The sequence below is a fragment of the Hirundo rustica genome, chromosome 10, assembly GCF_015227805.2.
Source record: "Hirundo rustica isolate bHirRus1 chromosome 10, bHirRus1.pri.v3, whole genome shotgun sequence".
Lineage (NCBI taxonomy): Eukaryota > Metazoa > Chordata > Aves > Passeriformes > Hirundinidae > Hirundo > Hirundo rustica.
The window spans coordinates 10,290,487-10,312,399 of record NC_053459.1 but is presented as its reverse complement, the minus strand read 5'-3'; the positions used below and the strand labels follow the sequence as shown (position 1 = coordinate 10,312,399).

The following is a 21,913-nucleotide window of genomic DNA, read 5'->3' as shown; positions in this document are numbered from 1 at the left end:
AATTGAGATGTAGTTACAGCAGTTATTGAGAAATACAAACTTTGGATGTTAGCATTAGGAGTTAGCTTACTGACCTCACCAAAGAAAGTTTTCACTGTCAAACAGTGAAAACAAAGGTATTTTTCCTTTTCCTTACAGAATCACTTCAGGCATTAACTTGTTTCTGTGGCTCTTTATGCCTTATCTTAGTCATCTACACACATCTTCCTAAACCAAGGCCACAGTTCTGCCCACTTGCTGACTATCACACATCACCATCACTCCCAGAGTTCAACACAAACTCAGGGTGCACATCAGTTCCTGCTCAGTACCTTCCCTTCCTTTCGCTGCCATAGCTGAGGGCAAAACCATAAGCCCTGGATTGGGATGCCAGCAGTCACTGCAGAGCAGGCAAGCGGCCTTCAGGCTTCCACTGATAATTTAGCATTTCCAGCAGCAGCTTCTTGCAGTGAACACTTAGCCTGGGGGTCAGGTGAACAGCTGCAGAGAACTGCACAGAACTGGTAGCTGCTGCTTTTCCTTCAAGCAGCTAAAAGACATCTTGGATGCATGTTGCAGCTGGGGGGCTGGAAATGTGATCTATAAGGATTTGTTGTTTCGGTTTTTTGTTTGTTTGTGGTGGCTGGTTTTGGTTTGGTGGGGTTTTCTGTGGTGGAGGAAAAACACATCCACATTAAAATCTTAAATATATCAGTTTGCACTTTGCCTCATCAGGTGAGAGACAGGAAGAAAAATGCTTGAACTTTTTACATATGAGGCAGGAAGTTCCATCTATCTAGCCCCTGGGTTAGTGACTATCTGGGATGCTGCTGCACAGCTGCTTAAGGACATACAACCACCTCCTTCAGTAAAACTGCAGTTTCTCTGCTCAAGCTTATGAAACCAAACCCATAAACATACACAGTTTTTGGCCAATCGTGTATCTGAAAGAAATATTGCCTTCCAAATAAAAGTCTTCCAACGTGTCTTTTGGACTAGAACCTGTTTTCAACACACCTTTTGTGTAAATACTGGAAAGAAATGGGGGATTTAGAAGTGTTCTTTAATTCAGAACTGGAAACAGCAGTGGAGCTTAGAAGCAACATTAGACTGAATAGTAATTCAGAAAAATTAAAATGCCTGTACACTCAACAGAGATGAGAAGTAGCATGTTTTACATTTTAAAAAGTGAAAAGACAAGCCCGAAGAAAGTCTGGCTATTTCTGAGAACTTGCTCTGCGTGTAATAATAAAAGTGTTGTATCACCAACACAAAATTATCTTTGCTACATCTCTGCAATAGCTGGTGTGGCACATAGTGCACAGAGAATGGCTAGGAAAAGCCTTTCTGGTTTTACAGGATCCTGATGGAAACCGAGCACTGTTTACATTTGGTGAACATGCTAGGGCTGACCACAGATGTAAAGAGGTAAGTTAAGATATTTAAAGCTGAGAAGAGATCCAGAATCTGTGGCTCTATCAGAGCTTCCTTACAGGCAGCAGGCACGTGGCATGCTCAGTGCCACTGGAACTTGCCTCGTAACACTGTCACAGACAGAGCTGACAGCTGCTCTTATGCTCCAGCAAAGCAGCCTGGATCTTGTATAACAGAGAAAACAGATTTGGTGGCTTTGAACTAAGATGCTTTTAGGAATGAGTGAAATAAAACTTTGATCCTTTAAGGAGACAAGATTGCAGGCAAAGGCTCCACAACAGCCATGGGACTAAGCTACAGATAACAATCAATTTGAGTAAATCATTAAAGAAAAGAGAATGCCAACAAAAATAAACAGAAAAACGAGACATAAACAGAAATAAATACTAAAAATTTTATTCTGGAAAGTTACCAATGATGAGTGAAATGATATATGTGAAGAGGAGCAAGAGGTAGTGTATGGTGGGACTGACAACATAGACCACATTTTACAGGTCTGTTCTCCATTTTTTTCCACCTCTGTGAGTAAAGGAGAACCAAATGTATTACAATACAAAAAAAAGGAGAGCAAATAAATAAATAAAAAAAAAAAAAAAAAAAAAACCCCAAAAAAAACACCACCTAAAAAAGAGAGCAAATAAATCCCCTGAACAAGTGAGTAATTTCAGAACTCCTGTTATCAAGATACCACATGCATTAGAGCAGCAGCTGGCATCACATATGAGGATGAAATTTATTTTTCTGCACTCATGCAAGAACCAGTACTGCAGCCCAACCAGAGGAATCAGTTTAATACTTGCTTGGTATGTGTTTTACTTGCAAACTAGCAGATGAATGCACCAGATAGTATGAGTGGAACAGCCAGAAAAATTATCTGATAAATTTCAATATTCACTAACTTCTTCCAATGTTAGTTTGAGTCTCAGTGGTGGGAATTCCTGAAATGACATGCCGTGCCCTGTTTTCATGGACAATTACTTTAAGCAGTTCACTAACCTAACTAACCTGTGTTGTTAAACATAGACAAAATTCTCAGAGATGCTTTCCTTCAATGTGGTCAGGGGAGGAAAAAAATCAGCTAAAACCAGAAGGAACCTAAATTGCCAAATGTCATAAATCTGTGCATGAGGAATATGATCCCTTGAGGAATGGGACTGTAGGTGGAGGGAGGAGGGAGACTTGTAGAAGTAGCAAAGAAGTTAACTATGGTATTTCCATGCTTTGTTTCACTAACCCACTTGCACACTACAGTGACAAAACCTTACCGCTTATGTCCAGGCTTAGCATCTCCATTTCTTCCTTATTTAACCATTCCCATCTGTTTTGAATTCTTTAATCCTGCCTACTCTAGCCTCCCACATGAATTTCTCACTGTTTTTCCCAAAAATATCCATTAATCCCCTCTTTCAGCTCTGGCTCTAATCCTATACATCCCTTCTCCCCTTTGGGACTGCAATAGTTGCAGTAGTGTCAGTCACTGTTCACAGTCTGCCTATGCACAACCCTTCTCCTCCTTCATTCAGTCCTCTCCTTCTCCAGAAAGACTCGAAAAATACTAACAACTATCAGTGATGACTTGGAACATCCATGTTCTGTTGCTATGCTGCTCATTTTTTATACGATTTAGGTTATGACCTCCTCCCAGTAATCGTTGTAGGCACACTCACTAATTCATCAGGGTTTTGTCATCTCCTTCCTCAGCCCTACATTAATCACTTTACTCTTTCTTCTTACGTGTGGTTGGTTCAGCTACTGCCTGAGAAGGTGAGGGGAGAGGGAGGCACAGACTCCTGAAAACATTTATCTGCACTGTGGATAATGAACCCGGGTCACTCCTCATGCAGCTATCCTTCCCTAAACTTGAGTGTAAGAACACCCTCTAAAGAACAGTATTTTAAGCCATGATTGGCACCTGAACAGCCAGAAGTCGTGTGTGCAGACAGCAGTGAGGTGTGCTAGAGGTGATGAGCAGGAGCAGACAGAGGGAGGCTGAGAGAGCTCCCTCCTCTGAGGATACCAACCTGGGATGGCAGCATCCCAGCAGCGGTCCCTCCAGGCTCACTGCTCTCTATTACACTCACTGCTGCTGCTCTCACACACAGTATTGACTTATTTCAGTAGAGAAGCAGCTCGACATGAAGGACCCAGGAATGCAAGCACTAATAGCCGTGTAGTTTTGAGCATTTACTGAGAAGTGCAGCAGGCAGCTTTAGCTTTTTCTCTGAAGAAGGAAAATTAATTAAACTTATACATCAAAACAGTAGCTTTAATTACCAATTCACTGGATAAAAAGCAGCAGCTCCTCTTCTCCTGGTGTGTTGTACAGGCTTTTGGCTGTGGTCTCTGGGGAGAAGCAGGAAGGGGGAGCCTGCCTGACAGTCATGGGGATGAGGCACTTTGAAAAACTTCACATCTCTCAGGACCTAAGTGTCAGAAATTTGTGGGGGTTGTTTCCCAATTTTTAAACAACTTTTTTCTTATCAGTGGATTCGATAGTGCTTCAGACTGCGTGTGCAGTCAGCTTCCCTTCCTCCTGCTTCACTGAAGCAGAGAGAGAAAAAACCATAATGCATATTTCTGGTTTTCTTTTAACCAGAACTACAAAGTTAGCATTTGCAGATTAATAGTGCTATATTTGGGATTTATTTGCTGCCCAGAATGAATTTTACAACTTATTTTTTCAGTCTTGTCAACCTTTGGGTTGTTGTCATTAATATCTATAGTTTCCCTCAGTAATTTTCTTCACTTCAAGACTTGCCTTCTTATTATTAAATATCTGGCTACTGCAAGTGCCCATGACACAGAATAGGTTGGTGGTTTTTATCAAAGTTACGTTTCTTCTTGGTTGTGCCATCACAATTTCTTTCATATCTAATTATTCTTGAGTGCTATGTGAGAAAGTTATTTGTAAGTCTTGATTATATTTAATTTGTAACTGAAAGAAAAAGTTCTTTTCCTAAAACTGCTAGCACAGAACTTGATGCTGGAGTACATACTTCACTGTAGTGAAATTCAGAGCTGATCAACAAGTCTTGTATAACCTTAAGCAGTCACTTTTAAGACTGGAATTTACCTTTCATGTACTGTCCTGAGCTGGCTCCATGCACTTGCAATAACTTTGTTCAAAGTATTATGGGAGCTTTTTGTTTTCTGGAAAAGTTTTGATCTATTACAGGAATTGCTGGGTAAGTGAAATTCATTGAACAAATACACTGTTGTGTTGTAGTTAAAACTTTTTAAACAGAGAGATGCACAGAGTTCCATAGGACTTGCATTTTCTTTCAGTAGTGAAAAACATGTGTGGTCCTCATGTAGTCCCCGTGAGACTGGATAAGTTATCAGAGCTTCATATACATAGAACTTCATATACAGGCATTCTGTCAGCAGTGGAGCTGTTCATTACATGCAGTGGCTCTTCAGAATATTAAAGGGAAAAATGGTGTCTCTTAGTTTTCAGAACTGTGTTTAAATTAGGTCCCAATCCATTTCCCCTAAGACGCATTTATAACTATCTGTGCTATTTCAATTTGAAAAGGGAAGAGATCAAATCAGCAGGATAATGTTTCAAGAACATACTCATAGATTGCTCCTCTTCTATGTTGTCAGGGCAATGCCCTCCTTCTCAGTGAAAAATGTGTATTACCATTGTAGACATCTAATAAAAACGAACAGGTCATTTATTTTTAAAAGGAAAAGATTTGCGTGCTATGGTGTTCAAATGAGAACCTGTTATCCTCACATAAACTCTGGAATAAGGCCTTCCCCTCAACTGGAATTTAGAAAAAAATGCTTTTTGAATATTTAAAAATACAGAAGTAATAGCACAGCTCTTAGGGAGCTTAGTTATATGATTACACTGCATCTGCCAAGATCTTCAGTCCTAAACATAATACATGCTGTAAAATCAGTGAAATCCAATGGTCACATTATTCACATTCCCAAAGGTAGCATATATGACCTGTATCAGTGTTTCCATGATGCAATTTAAATATTACTATAGCTACCAAACAGAGAGTTTTGGTACTTTTACAAATATATCCATACTTCTCAGATTTTGGAAATCTCTGCATTATGGAAATCTCTGCATTATGCATATATATATATATATATATATATATATGCATATAGTGCATATGACTATAAGAGAGAGGTGTCTTTTGGTACTAGCATCAGTAGCAGATTTTTATTTCCTACAAGAAAAATTATTTCTTAGGTAAGTACATATTTGTTGAGTGCAACAGGTGATTTTCTGATTCAGAAGGCAAGGCTTTTAGGGCATCACATATAAGAAAAATAATTATCTACTGAAAAAAATAGTGACAGACCATAAACAAGTAATATAAATACAAATACTAGTCAAAGCCCAATAATGAAACAAACAAGCTGTAGGGCTGGGTTTACTTTGCATGGATTGCTTTTGCATACACAGAACCAGACCTCTGTGTTACCTGTGTCTTTCTGTAGCTGCAATTGTTACAGTGACCCCCACTAATGAAATAGGAATTTGGCAAAACCTGGATTTAAGGGCAGACTTCTTTTTTTTTGTTCCTCTGAATTGAAAGAGCTTAGTGTTGATCTGAGTAAAATGTAGACACACCCAAAGGCATGAAACAAGTGGCAACCTCTACTCTTAATGAAGTTAATAGGAAGAGCTGGTTTATATTTTTTTTCATTAGGTGTGAGTGTAGGGATACTCATTTGGCAAGCTCTCACAGAATCACGCTGCTGGCAGTGATAAAGTTGTCTGAGAGTTTAACCTGAGCTCAGTCCAGGGTGCAGATGGTCCTGCTGGACCTCGTGCATCCCAGGGGGAACAAGTTAACCCTGTCTAGCCCAGATACCACAACAGTTCTGTAATTAATCTGAAGTTCATTACAAAGCTGTTTATCTACATTGTGCCGCCAAGGAATTAATTAAATTAGTAACACATTGACATGATTCACTGTTAGACTCCCAAAGATCACGTCCTATGTTCATTACAAAAAGTATGAAAGGCTGTAGATTTTAGAGGGTAGAAAGAGGCATTCATCTTGCCAAAAAAGTTTCCCATCATAATTTCTTGGACTGAAATCTCATGATTTTTTTAAGCAGGTATGAGTGAAGAAAAAGTTGCGAATGTTGCCTTCACCTACCACTCAATCTCATTAATCACATTACAGTCCATGGAAAAAAAAAGTTTCACAAATTGAAGCAAGTTAAATCAGATACAATGTTTACAGTATCTTGAAAGAAAGGCACAAGAGCAATTTTTATCATATTAAAAGCCAAGTTGATTAGAAGCATCTTCGTTTTGTTCACATCTCTGATAATGTTATCATGCTTTTTTTAAAAAACATACTTTTAAGCAAATTAGTTTTGAAATTTTCTTTCTGTCTAATCACAGATTGTACTCATTGACATTCACGCAGCATCAAAATTATAAGATTTGTGTTTCTTTGGGATATTGGTAGCAAATCAGAATTGTTCAAGAATATTTCAGGTATGTAAAACATGATAAAATAAGATTTGTTTTGAATAAGCCATGACAAAACGTGTTCTTTGGCATTAAAATAAGCAGAATGTACCCTGACATTTTAACTAGATAGTTTACAAATGCAACTGCAGGTGGTCATAGAAACAATACTGGATTAAAGAGAATAGGAAATTTCTGTGAATATTTCAGATGAAAACACTTATTTTTAGACTATTGTTTTACTTTTCTAATATTGTTAGTCAAGGTAAAAACATATTGCTTTCTGAACTCTATTATAATTCTAGACAATATTTTGGAAGGTTTAGCAGGAATCTAAACCAACTTGGCTTTTTTGCAGATTGAAAGGGCTGGGAAAACAGAATGGAGTTGAAGAAATATATACGTTCACTAGAAATAATACATTTGCTGGATAGGTACTTTTGAATGTTCTTTAGATACTGTTAAAATATTTTCCATAATCAAATTGAGTTTAGTAGGGACTAGTGTCATTTTGAGCAGTTATTTTTTTAAGGTATAGATATGTTCGTGTAGATGTCTGACCAAAGGAACTAATTACAATAGGCTACAAATTGCCTTCATTTTACATCTGTAGGAATGACACAATGTTACAATTGGGCAGTGTTATTACTGAGAACTGCGGAAGAAGGGCAGACTCTCCTTAGAAGAATGTCAACCAAATCTCCCAGCCTTGGTCACAGCAGCAAAATCTTGGTTCTCTTGTGGTTGAGTAGAAGGGATGAATTCAAGCATTTGGGTTCAAAAAGACCTGCTTAAATCTGTTCTGCCAAACAGGAGATCAAAATGGCTTTGGTGGCTTCCAAAATGCCTGCAAGTCACCATTGTGTTGAGGGTGAGGCTAATCTGGCTGTTGCACTCGAGGCACTCCCTCCTCCCTGACTGAGAACATGCACACAGACTGACCAGGTTATTTATTTGCTGGTAGGAGGGGTGGCTCTGCCGTGTCACTGTCGCTGTGTTATATAAGGCATGGTGTAGCGCTGCTTCAGCTAGTGCATGCCTTACAGATTCCTGGTAACAGGAGTTCCTGATCACATCACCATATTTTTCTCCCTCTGCTCTGATTGACTTAGATCACAGAAATGCTTCTCTCCTCCATCTCCCCTCACCAAAAAGGGGAAAAAAGAAGTTGTCATGCTTTACCGATCTGTTCTATGGCTTACTGGTGGCTGGGGATTCTTCAGGCATTTTGAATAAATATTTTGTTATAATTTCCTGTAGTATTCAAAAATGCTAACTTCTGTGTTATGGAAAGGTGCATCTTCGCTACACTGAAGTCAGTTCTCATGATTTGTAATAAAGAACACTGTACATCATGATACTGTAACATACTCATACTTTTCTTTTTCCATGACCTAAAGGTGTTCCATAATTCAAATTCTGTGTTGAACAATCTGGTTTTCCAGTATCAGTAGTCCGTTTTCATTAACAGTTTTGCCCCTTATGTTTTTAAAAGTAGCTGAAAGTGATGCTGCAACACTGGAAAATTCTCAAGCTCCTATCTTAAGTATCTGTTTTTAGGTACAGGCAGGACCCCTTTCCTAATCTCATAATTCCAAAGTCAGATTTATTATTTCTGTGGAGAGGAGGTACAAAGAATTTCAGAAAGTCTGCTGAACATTAGGAAAATGCCATTCAAATGATGAAAGTGATGTTCACCTTCTGATCACGCACATAATCCTGACTACCTACCACATTTCAATTACACTTGTACAGTCTATTTGATTTGTAATCAACCTAAAAAGGAAAACACATGAACAGCTAGCAAGTTTTGATTAGCTACACGCATTTTCTGTTCAAATAAAATCATGACATATGCATTTACTTCTAAGTTATGAGCATCTTCGTCACACTACTCTTCAGAAATATTCAATATCTGTCTTGAATATAATGACTGAAAAACTTTTATAAATCAAATTTGAGATGTTTAGAGGATGGCCTTTAAAAAAAGTTGTCAGATAGTGAACTATTTGTTTACATGTGCTGTGCTTTGAGACTTGTTTTGTCAGTATTTGACTGTTGTTGTTCTGATGCTCCGAATGAGAATCACATTTGTTGATGAAAAAAACTGGTTGAGAAGCTTGACTGTGATGTTTGGCCATATAATATAAATAGGATGCCAAAAATACTTCATGAATGAATTAAGGCAAGATTTACATCCTCAGTATAAAAACACTGGTGTCTTCCTGTGTCGTGTTGCACTGGTTGTCCTGAAATGCCCAGCTGGCAGTTTGTGCACAGCAAAAGGACGAGAGGAGCAGGCAGTGAACACAAGTTGTTTATCAGATACAAGAATCATATAAAACAGGCTGTGAAAAATTACCCAGTGGTTTATGGCATGAAAGCCTAATTTTCAATGTCTTTGATTTCACCCTGAAAAGTGCTGAGAATTTCTGTTTCTAGTTGAAATCCGTGAGAGCTGCTTGCACGTTTGTTATGTATTTAAATTGGACCAAACTTCACCGATTTCCAGCTGTGTTGCAATGTTTTTTCCATTCTTTTTAAAGGAGGATCAGATAACATCATACATTTGGACTGTTAGATTGTGGTGCACTAACAGCACATCCTATATTAAGAATAGGTATTGCCATCAAAAATGCATAAATAATATAAATTTCTTAATAAATACACAGTCATGAAGATTTTTTACTAGAGTGGAAAAATAATTATTTCCTCTTTTGTCCTCCTTTCTACAGCACAAGGACCAATAACATTGTACATTACACCTAGAAGTGAATAAGAAATTTTTTGTGGGACATCTTTTTAAGAATATTTCAGAATTTATATTGTTTTTTGCTGCCTTGGTAGTAAATAAATAGTAGCAATTCTATTGCTTTGCTGTAGAGGAAATGAAACTGCCTTATTCTGATGTTTCTGTGATACCTGTGCCTGTATCTCACTAAAATCATCTTCCCAATCAGCACTGCTCACTTAAGTTTTGTGTATACGTACTAATTGCTCAAAGAATCCTTCCTTTAACAAGATTTCTTATCTTTCCTGCAGTCAAACCCTCAACAGAGCCTTAGTTTCCCACTGGCTGGCACTCCAGACCTGGGTACAGACTCCTTGCTTTTGGGGCAGAAAAGCAATCTGAGTTGCCTTTCAGTCCATCTCCATAAGGTAAAGTCTTCTAGCCTTCCCTGCATTTAAGGGTCTGTTCCTTAATCTTTTCCAAGTCAGTCTTCTTCATCACACCTTGCTGGTCCCTAGCTGTTGATCTAGGTCATCTTTTTGTACCTTCTAAAACACCCTCCACCTCAGGAACTCAGCAGGAGTTCCTGCTACCTGTGAAATGTTGTGGGCATTTCCCACCAGAAGAGATCTCACAGTTCCTCCTGTTCTTTTCTGTCGTTTCCTCTGACTAAGGTCCACGCCTGTTCTTTCTGGAAGGTTTCCTTAGTAAGTAGCCATTCTACCAGCATAACAAAGGTCAGCCTAGAATTGTCCTAAAGCCATGTCAAATCTAGGGATAGGTGGGGAAAAGGCAGGATGCCTATCAGCTGTGTGCAAAAGCCAGTTTATATTGGGTTGACTCTCTGTCAGTAAATTACTGGAATACAGTTGACCATCAAAGCCCACCAACCCAGTCATCTGTCGTTCAGCCCCTGAGTGCCAGCCCTTTGATTTGATTGTCAGCTCTCTGAACTGACTATATCCTGCCATAGCTATAGAATGTGGAGGTGTTTGTCAGACTTGTGCATAAAGCCTTGTTATTTTACCCTTAGTAATTCAATCAGTAAACTCAGAAAGGAAGGAATATGTCTGAGAAGATCATAAAAAATGTAGTTTTATTTACGCTTATTCTTCAGTAAAACTTGTCTGTTCTTTTATAATATTTTAAAAACATGATTTGAAATAAGGCTGATTGCTACTGCTTACAGAGACTTATAGATTTATTTACTGGTTTAATTTGGAGCAGGATAAAGGTCATTCAGGGCTCTTTGAGCATTGTGAAGTGTACCACAGCATGGGTTGTCTTTTCTTTGTGTCTGTTTTTCATCAGCATGTAGCTAAAGAAGACCTGGTCTTTTGGCAACTGTATCACTGATAAAAATTAAATGTAAATCAAGAGTACCCAATAGATACTATGAAATGAGCAATCTGAATATAAAGCATTTAAACTTCTAGTCTTTGTAGTGTGCTGATCTGTAAAACCCAATCCTGTACCTGTTAGAGCGCACAGACAATGAAGGGAAGTATTCAGTATTCTTGTTTCCAATGAAGCCAATAGCAGCCATGGGAGACTGAAACAAGTCTATGAATATCTTATAAGATGCGGTCCTGATACTGCCAGTGATTATATTCTGTACTTGGGTTCCAAATCCATGACAAAATCAGAAAGACATTTGTTTGAGGTATTTATAGAGTATCTGTTTGACTAACCATCTGTGCTCTGATTGAAGTATACACATTGTCCAGACTAAATAGAAACCATTTATATGGATTCAAATAGTAACTCTGACACTGTTATATGGAAAGATTTTGCTCCTAGTGACTTTGCTGGCTTGTTTACTTGCAAAGGTAAATTTTAAAACTGTAAAATTTGAAAGGTAGTGTGAGGAAAGAGTATGACTAGACTGTCCTCTTCAAAAAGGCTTTGAAGTTAAGAGATGCTGTTTGAACACTGCATGCCTTTCAAAACTGCTTCTTGCTTAGGGTCTGGATTAAGCTGGCTGCCTTCCTTAATTGCTTAGTAGCTTTCAGGTTTATTTGGGAAGATAGAAGTAAGAAGATGCTAAGGTATTTTGCTCTGCTTTCACTTCTCTCATATTTCTATTTCAAAATGAGATTCATCCCTTTTTTGTTGTTCATGATATTCACTACAAATATTAACAGAGCACCAAAAATGTAGCTCACTATAGCTTGGCGTTAATTGCACTGAGAAACCTCCCTGTGTTCATTCAGCTTGCTTCCTTCCTTTTTTTCCTGGATCAGTACATTTTCTATGTTCAGAATTCCAAGATTAGGAGTCATAATGAAAAGAGGAAAGGCAGCAGGCTGTAATAAGATTGATTCAAAAATATACATGTAATGGTCACTTATTATTTATTGAGATTGCTCCTTAGGAATGGTTATTGAACAGCAAGTTTTGTATGCTTGTTCAAGATGGTAGTAAATTGAAGTTTTTGATATTGTTTCAGAAGATTAATTTTCTTTAGTGATAACCTGGGGAATTCTTTAAATTACCTCATCTTAGTTGATGTAGCACCATCTGCCACATCTGCAAAGGAGATAATTATTTTTAGGAGCAGCTGTGGATTTTTTGATTAAGTCTTGAGGCACTGAGGTCAGTATTTTTGAATTATTCAACACAGGAAAGATGAAGCAATTTGTTTGCATTTTGGACTGTAATATACGATGTGTTATTATTACAGTTAGTAATAAAAACCTCATAGCTATTTACTACAGTGCTCTAATTTCCAGGAAGTTTGTTTGTATTCTTTGTGAGTGCATAAAGCTTGTAGGAAAAAAAAAAATCAGTTACAATTCATGAGTCAGTAAGACAGCACCTGGTGACAAATTAGTATGGAGACTTCTCTATTAACGTAAATACCAAAGTGAAAATGGTGCACTTAACACCAAGTCTTAGGTCCAGGTTCCCAGCTTCAGTTTCAAGAGCTGAATTATAGATTAGGATCTTCCACACCAAAGAAAACTCTCAGAATGAGCCATCCCTTAACAGAGATTGATTGCTATGCCTGTGGCTTTATGTGATACCTTCAAGTCAGATGAGCACATCTAAGATAGATCAGCATTCTCCATCACATACTGCAGAAGGGAGCCAAGAAAACTTGAGAACTGAGACCTAAAAACTCAAGCAGCTTTCTTTATCTTATAGTGAAAAGGCTCCAATCTGTGCCAGCTGTATTGAAAGTCCAGCACTTTGTGTAAGCTCTTAATGTGAAGTAACGAGGGTAGTATGTGGATGTCGAGCTATCACTTGATGATGAGCTGGCTACATCTCTGCAAGAGTTTCTTCGGCTTCCTGCTATTGAGGAACTAATGAGAACAGAAGCTTCTCAAAGCCAGAATAGTTTTTCCCTGGAGAGTAAATGAAAAATAGGTTTATATTACTGCCTTTCCTGCAGAGCAAGGGTGGCAGAGCTATATGGCCTGAGGAGGGTCTCTTGGGAAAACACCTGTTGAATATGAAAGCTTAGAAAGGGTACCCATGTGATAAAGAGAAGAGGAAATTTTGAGTTGAGGTAATTGAAAAAGAGATATTAAAAAGCCAAATCCATGTTCTGTGTCGGAAGAAAGACCTGTGCCCCTGAAGGTATCTATGCCCAACCTCATGCACTGCACCTCCCTGAGTTATGGAAGACTCACTTCTGTGGTGCTGAGTTCCCAGCCTGCAGCACAGCTGGGTGCTGATTTCCCCAACAGCTGGCATGCATTGCTGCAAATCTCCTTTGTGTCATACCTAGAGAGGGGCTCATGTACCTGAACGACCAGCAAGGGTGGCCAGGAGGGTTTCCTGTGCTTCTTCTAGAAATTGTGTAGCCATAAACTCAATAAGGAAAAGGCTGTGGAGTCTAAAACTGAATGTAGCTTTCCTATTTTGACACTTCTTTGTTAAAATTCTTCTTCATTTCAGTGACTGAACCCTGACTGGTTGAAGCTGTTTGCAAGTGGTGGGAGCCCAGAGTTCCTGTCCCTGGCACAGTTCAGGAGTTAAACTGCAGTGCAGCATGAGAATGGGGGTTCTGCTCTGCAGTTACAGAACAGGAGACATGAACCTAAGACAAAAATGAAGCTCTGAAAGGGTTAGAGATACTTGGAAATGCATTGTCCCTTGTCCTGTGAATCACAGCTCTTGATTTTTCCTGTGCTCCAAGTAATCAGATGGATGTGAAGACTGGGGTAGGTGACAAGAGGATTTAGGTTTACCAGATTTTGGGAACACCAAAGACAGTTGGGTTTCCTGTCTGAACTTTAGTCTGAGTGGAAGGCTAGAGTCAGTTAAAATATTTAATGGCATTCTACATTTATTTCAGTCACCATGTGCTTTTAACAAGGTTTTCTATATTTACAAATGAAAGTGGACTTACTTTGAAAAGAGCACAGATTTTAAGGGATTAAGAAGCTTTTACAGATCATTTCACTTTCCACATGACTTGGAAGAGAGCTTTTCTTCTGTATGGGACGTGTCATGTGCTACCCCTGACTGAAATATTGTCCAGAGATAGCACAGATAGATTTGTTGATTCTCCAGAATGTGACTCTTGAACTACATTTTCCAGCTATACTTTAATGTGATATTCTATTTGTAGTGTTTAATTAAGTTCCAAAGGAGGCTTTCAGGTAGCTGTCACATCGTTGTCTTTGTTGCTGTTAAACTCAGCAACACTTCATGTGCTGAAGTTCAATTCCCTGCACACACTGGAACTGAGAGCAAATAGTCATTAGCAGCTCATCAGCTCCCTGTGGCAGAGGCCTCAATGCTCCTCTCAGTGAAGAGCAGGAGAAAACGGTACAATAGGCCCTTGTACCTCAACCTGCAGGTCAGCCTTGGTCTGCAATTTTCTGTTAGATTGCAGAGGTGATGCGTCTTATAAAAAGAGGCAGTGCACAGCTTCTGCTGGGAGTGGTGAATTTTACCTTATCCAAAGGCTGCGTCTCAGTGTGGACTTACCAAGGAGCATACTTAACTATTTGACCCTCTGAATATGAGGTTCTTACTTTAAATGGAAGCCAGAATTCACATTTAATTTCCCTCATTCTGTTAAAGAACTTGGTATAAGGCCTATAAAATGCTATTTTGCTGTGTCAAATGCCAGAGAAAATACTGACCAGAAATATTACTGTGTATCTGTATCATCTGAGCAATGAAGTAGAGTTTTGTAAACAGGCAAAAGTCTTCTTTCTAAATATAAATGATGCTAGTATCTTCCAGAATATTAAGTGGTAACACATTTTCCAAGTGAAGTTGATTAACCCTCTGGTCTCTCTTGTGCATCTATATTCAGTCCTCCCGTGTGATTCATGAAACTTCACCCCAGCTAGCAATTAACAATTCTAAATTAGTTTTCTATTTTTTGTTCACTCTTCTAATTCCAGTACATCTAGATACTTTTAAAAATTATTATGGAATAGCACCGCACCACACACATCAGCGGAATTTTCATTGACAAAGTTCCTTACCAGTGGGAATGCATATATTCATGGCTGCTCCTAAGCAGTGTCAGGTGAAAGGTACATGCATGAATCTTTGAGGAAAAGGTAGCCTTAGTCATGCTTGGCTCTAGATTTCAGGGAAAAAAAGTGCGAGTGGTCTCCTCTTAATGTACTGGTTTACACTCAGTAAAGGTGACTGAGGAAAACGCACTTTGGATTTGGGCATAGCAGGAAGTTGCACATGATCTGTTATCCCATGGAACCAGTGAGGGATTATTCCTCGAGCCACGGTAACCTGTCACTATGGTCCATCACAGCACGTTCCACATATTCTCATAGGTGACTTGCAATAATTAAAAGCACTCCAAATACCCAGTCTGGGAAGCAGAACATGATCATGTGGTATACTTTTCCCCCGGTATGTTCTGGATAAATTGTCCTTTAACATGTGTGGCCTTTGACTGTGATCATGTCATGATCAGAAGGAGAAGCTTCATTAATCTTGGACCAGTGTGAGTATTATACGGTGGAAGATCTTTGAAGATTGGCCTGAACTATTCCAAAAGAAAAGTATGAGGGTTGGCTCTTGCTGTGTGTGCAAATAATTTGGCAGGTGGAACTTGTTTTTATGGTTTTGTACTTCACGTCTACACAGTCCCAAAGTAAACATATTTATTGCCTACCACTGAATCATAAAACAGAATATGTGCACGATTTACCTTAGCTCATAGCCTACAGTGTATCGAGCTGTTCCATCTGGATTACAGAAGAGTGCCTCTCCTGTTGTGTTTTGTACTTTGTAATCACTACCCCCTTACTTCCATCCTGGCAGGTAAAAATGCAGCAAATATTCCTGTTGTTTACCAAGCAGAATTAATGCAGCAAGTATTTAATTTGCTGCTCCAAGCTGCCTGCTTATGAAAACAAGCTAGTACCACTTTCTGGTGGCATTCAGGACAGCCAGATCTGGTTATAGGCAGTTTATGCTTTCCTCTAGTCTTCAAGAGGCATCAGTCTGCTATTTTATATCCAAAGTATGGAGCTCAGAATAGTCTTTCAAAAAGGGGAAATTAGCAATAAATAGACTAATAACATCAGCTAGGATGGACAGCATCTTGTATTCTAAGTTACATCTCTTTACTGAACTGTGTTTTGGTATTATTTGAGTTATTTATGTAGCTGAGTCACTGGAAAGGTTTTTGGGGACTTGTTTCTTTTTTGTTCTTCAGCAACTTTGAATCTCCACTGATGCATGAAGTCCCAGAGCGCCAAGGCAGCAGCACAGACAGTTCTGCAAGCAGTTTGGGAAGCTCTGTCACAGCATGTAAGAAGGTAACTTTTAAGTTTATGTTATATTCAGAGTCCAATATATATATAGCTTCACTTTTCAGCTTTAATGAGGAGTACAAAATTTAAGTGATACTTATAGAAGGTTTGATACAGAAATATAATTTACTGATTCTGTTATGGTATCTTGCAAGTTTTGTCTGCCTGGTCTGTACTTGTCTGGTCCCAAAATACATTATACATATATGGGAGGCAAACTCCCATTGACCATTTCCAATTTACCTCATTATCTAACATTTCAGTATATGAAATAAAAACAGTGCATAGCATGAATACTTTCAGGGCTCTTCAATAAATGACATATTTCTGGGTCTCATCTTCGCTGCTCTAAGGTCAATGCAATGGAGGGTCCTTCATGAAAAAGCTTGGACTGGAATGGTTTCTACAAGTGGTATAGACTGCTGTTATTTTTTCCTAAAAGAAGGTTTAAATGTAATAATTTAATTTAGAGCATGTGTGTGGAAAAAGTGATACCTGTGTACGTGTATCATTATGAGGGGTTGAATATCATTTTATGCATGTAGGTAATTTCAGTACAACGATAATACAAAGGTGAAGACCTTATATTCTTCCTTCCTAAGTGCTTGTTGTGACCGTACAGTCCGAGGGAAGGGGGCTTTACCAGAGACTATTGAGGAGGACAGGCTGTCTTTCACCTCTCACTTTGCAATAAACCTCAGAGCTCTACTGTCTCCCATAGGCATAATTCCAGAGCTAAAAAGATAGCGTTTATTTTAAACTTTCACAGTTCATTCAGTCTTCTCATAATTCTGACTTTTAATAATGCTTTCCTTTTGGGTTTGGAGGTTTTTGTTTGTTCTATGTAAGAAGAGTGAAGGATAAAACATGTGGATGCTAAAGATTTATTTTCCTTATGCTGAAAACCACACACAGAAATTTTGTTAGATATAGTATCATTGATATAAAAGTGAACTCAATAAGACAGATGAGTATGCTGGGACTGCGCTTCTCATCCTCACCCCAATATGGCTAAAAGATAAAATGTCAATATTTCACTTGATCAAAGGGTTCATTTGCAAAATAACGCCTGGGTTTTAAAAATGCTGCTGACTGTAATTGGAATCCTCATATAGACAGAAAATCTACTGTGTGGGAAAACATCTTAAATTTTCATTTAATCTCAGAGTTGTCTGCTTTATGTAAGAGTGAAGGACAGTGGCCCGGCACTAAGTGCCACCACTGCCTTTACAAAAAAGGCTCCTGCTTGCTCACATTGAGTAGTATCAATCTCTTTGAAGGGTCACCTATATCACAGGGCTGAGAGCTGCTTCACCTGTCCAGTCCCCTACATTTGAGCTGTTCATTGTAAAACAAGTCAATTTTGTGATTGTTAGCACACTAACAGAAGCTACTCACTTCTGACAAAACTTCTGACAAACAGCAGGATGATTTGGGCTTCTTTACACCATTTTCAGAGAAAGTTTACCTTTTGTGTGTGTGTGTGTGTAAAAGGATGAAGAATTCTCTTCCAGCCTGTGGTAGGTTATTCTGAAGTTAGACGTGTAATTGGGGGTGGAGTGAAATACTGTGGGTTCCTGCTGCAAGGAACTGTTCAAACAGTTGTTTTGCAGGTTTGAGGAGTTATATTTGGCATGAATGGCTCCTGTCAGGAACCATATGAGATGTAGCCTATTACTACACAGACCAACCTGAACAAATGCAGAAGGTGTGCCCCTTCATATCTCATTTTATTCTGTATGACCCACTTTCCTGTCTTTGTTTGATGAGTAGTAATTAACCAAAGCAATTAAGATGTTCAGTCATGAAGATGCAGATGTTTCATTTTTGGAGCAGAGCCTTTTTTAATGCTGTCTCGGTTATAGATATTTACTGTATTTTAATGTCTTGTGATCTAAATTAGGGAGCAGGAAGCTGTTACACTAAACTCATATGCAGTATTTTCCTCTGGGAAAGAGTGACTTTTCTAATCCACACTCTGCTAAGAGGCTGATTTAGTTCATTGATTCACAACACACTGAGTAATGCTGACGGCTGAGTCCCTAGATGAGAGTGGAAAACTTCTTTTTTAGAACCATGAATTACTGCTGATTTCACATTTAGTGCATGATGCAGATTCATCCTGAATTATTTTCTCAGTGTGATGATCCTGCTCCAAACCAGATATACAGCAGTATAGTGTGTGCAGCTGTCACATGAGTATGGTCAATGAATCAAATTCTGCTTTCAGTTTTCAGCTGATAGCAAAAATCTTAACAATGTGTCAGTGGGATTGGCCCTGCACTTGTCTTAATTAAATAAGAATGAAGAGAAGTACAAGACAGGAGGATAAAATTCTGGCAAGTGATACCGTGCCTTAAAGTGCAGGACTACAGGCTGACAGCTGAAGGAGAAGAGGGTTAGTTTTCTTTTCTTTGGTACAGATCACCTCAGTATATTTTGGAAAAAAATCTTAAATGCAAGAATGGCAGTGGTAATATGCTGGTAGACATATAAGTACCAATTCTCACATTGCTTTTGATTAATTAACTGTTAATTTAGTTTATACACTTTTGATCGTTGCAGTCATATATTATTTTACTATAAGGCCTTCAGTATGTTCCTTTAAAATATGAATATCCCATCAAGTTTTCATGCATATGCAAATCCCCACTTTGTCTAAACACATGAACCTATTTTACAGGGAGAATTGCTTTACTATAGCAAAAGGCTGTAAGAAATACTCCATTTATTCTTACCGTATGCATGTCTTTGACCAAAATAATACTGTGCGTTACCAAAGAAATACACCCAAAAGTTCACATGGCTTTCTAGAGATACATTTTTGCACAGCAGGTGTGTGTAAGGCTATCTGTTAGCAGCATTGCAGGGCAGCCCAAATTATCCTTCCTCCACAGAAGTACTGATGGGAAAGCTCTGAGCAGTATCGTGTCTATAATGGTCCTAATGCAAGAACTTGTGTTTCAGAAGATGGAGTTAAACTGATCCAAGGTTTACCCCTCTGACTCAAAGGTCACCTCCATCTCCTGAGCACCACTCAGACCTGTGTAAAACCAGACCATGTGCAAGGACACCTCTGGCACAGATTCCTACATTCCCTCATTCCCACAGTGCTGTCTTTTCAGAGTAGTTTCTGGAGTCTTTCCAAATGACTTTGAATCAACCTCTGTTCCCTAGATCTGACCGGCTGACCTCTGCCAATTTCTGCTGTGTGGACTCAAGTATATCTCGTTTTGTTTTTCTTACGTGTCTTTTTCAAATCCAAATTGCTGTAAATTATTTTCCCCTACCTCCAATATTAAAAATGTTACACCTATTCACCCCTCTTCACACTTCTGGATACATCCTCAAGTGTGTGTGCAGAACTACATACACACAGGAGACCAGCATCTGGGCCAGGAAAAATGCAATCCTACTAATGGTGTTCATCTGCTTGAGGATACTTAGAAATCACATGCTGCCCAAAACTTCCATTTAGTAATTTCTATCCTTGACTTCAAAGTGTGTTATGAAAAGCTGCATACAAAAAATTTAATGCAATACAAAGCCTTAGAACTCATAAACCACCCTGGAGTGACTCAGGCTTGGCAACCATGACCTGACCAGACCAAAACATTTGTTCAGGAGAGTTATTCCTTCTCTGGCTGTTTTACCAGTATTTGCTTCCTGATAAAAACATCCTCTGAAAGAAAGTTAAAGATACCAAGGGTCATTTAACATCCACAGGAGACAGACTGGGTGAAGTGTGGACTTTCCAGCTCAGTTCATGGGTTTATCATGTACAATATACATCTGCTATGATCAAACTGTTCTGAATGCACACCAAGTCCTTCTGAGACAAAGACCAGCAGCACCAAGAATTTCTGCAGCATGTTTCTGCATGATGAAATTTCTGCCTATCACAGTTTCTCAGAAACTGCCTGAGTTTTGGGAAAGAAAGATCTATAGTGATTAAATTGAAGAAAAATTCACTGTGATCTTTAAGGAAATGAAACAAGATTGCTTGTTACGGCAAAAGCTGTTGATCTAAAAAACCCTGTTTCCTGTGTATGCAAAATTATGTTTTAACAGGTAATTAGAACTTCAGCCCTTGAGGATGATAATGTCTAGAATCTAATTAAATCTGAAATCATATATATGTGTGTGTGTGTGTGTGTGTGTGTGTATGTGTGTTTTTGCATACGTTCAATTCTCTGTTGTCTTCATAAAGCCTTAGAGACTGGTAATTTTTCAGAAAGAGGAAAAGAATGCTTAATTCTAGATTTTACCAACCGGTTCATAATGCTTCAACATTTCCTCAAAAAAACCCAAACCCACACAACAATTTATTACACTAACAGGAAATTGTTTCTTTGGGATATGGAGTATATTATTTTCCCCATCTAGTCTCGGAGTTAGTTATGATGGCAGGAATATTTTTGCACCGAGACGGGAGGTTATAAAATTTATTGAGTGCAGAGTCGTCGCACTGGCAAACAAGATCAGCTGGCAGCCCCCAAGAACAGGCTGGTGTTCATGTGAAGCATTCATGAGCCTTTGGCATTCTCAGAAGAAAGGGCACAGTGCTTCCTCTGAGTATTTTGTGAACCTTAAATTTGTATTTTAAAGCTCTTTGTAAGGAAACCAATAGCAGGGTTGGTGTACTGAGAAACAACTGCAAAGGTGGAAAGTCTCCATGGAGGGCACCGAAAAAGGCACTGAAGCAGGCCAAGCTCAAGGCCTGTGGTTGTTCCTCATTACCTCCTCATCCCTCTCCTGTGGGCTTTTATTCAGAAATCAATAGAAGTATAACACAGGGAGTGAAATATTAATTGTAACTGACTTTCTACCAGAAAGATAAAAATTAGAGTGGGTGTTTGTCTATGGGTGGTAATAAGCTAACTTCTGGATGTCCCCAAGTACTAGAAAACTGTGTCAACTGGCCAGATGAGCTTTCCACAGTCAGTCATACTCCCTGAGAAGGGAGAAGCCCTCACAAGTTATTCTAACTTCTCCTCTTAAGGAAGGGATCTAGGCTTAGAGATCAAGTATTCTTGAAATAGGACAAATGTGTGTCAATACAAAACATGCATTCATGTAAAGGAAAGTACTGTAGATAGATTTTTTTTCCCTAGGTGTAGCAACTAATTTGAATTTAAAATATTGTTATTAAAAGTCAAGAAATTAGAGTAGAGGCTATTTCCATGTGTATGCAAGAATTGCAAGAAGGACAAATAAAATATACATTTATTTCACAAACATACTTCTTAACATCGCTGCCTAGGGAAGATGATAATCCATAGAAAATGTTCTGTAAGTAGCACCAACGTGCAGCAGTATTTTTCCTGCTGTTCCCTAGCTGTTTTAAAGATACTAGTGGTCCCTCCTTTTCATAGTAGAATATTAGTACAGAGGCAGAAAGTAAAGAGTCCTGTTTAATCCGATAGTCAGATTTGCAAACTGGTTTCACCTCTTTGAAGTCTACAGATCTCTATAGCCCCATTTTGGTTTTGTTTGAGTGGGAGCTATGGCACAAGCTGTAGGGCTGAGTCAACACAGAGACTAAACCCAAAGTTTTGGTCTCAG

General features: G+C 38.7%; 1 protein-coding gene across 3 annotated transcripts in view; it reads left to right on the top strand.

The window, feature by feature from the left end:
• Positions 1 to 21,913, top strand: part of SPHKAP (SPHK1 interactor, AKAP domain containing) — a 65,756-nt gene that overhangs the window by 2,659 nt on the left and 41,184 nt on the right. For 2 of the 3 annotated variants that reach the window (XM_040074371.1, XM_040074369.1), the window contains exon 2: positions 16,252 to 16,354. In XM_040074371.1, coding sequence (XP_039930305.1) covers positions 16,252 to 16,354 — 103 coding nt within the window. Of the gene's footprint in view, positions 1 to 9,907; positions 10,025 to 16,251; positions 16,355 to 21,913 lie in introns of all 3 variants that reach the window. The other variant, XM_040074370.2, reaches the window with a different exon arrangement.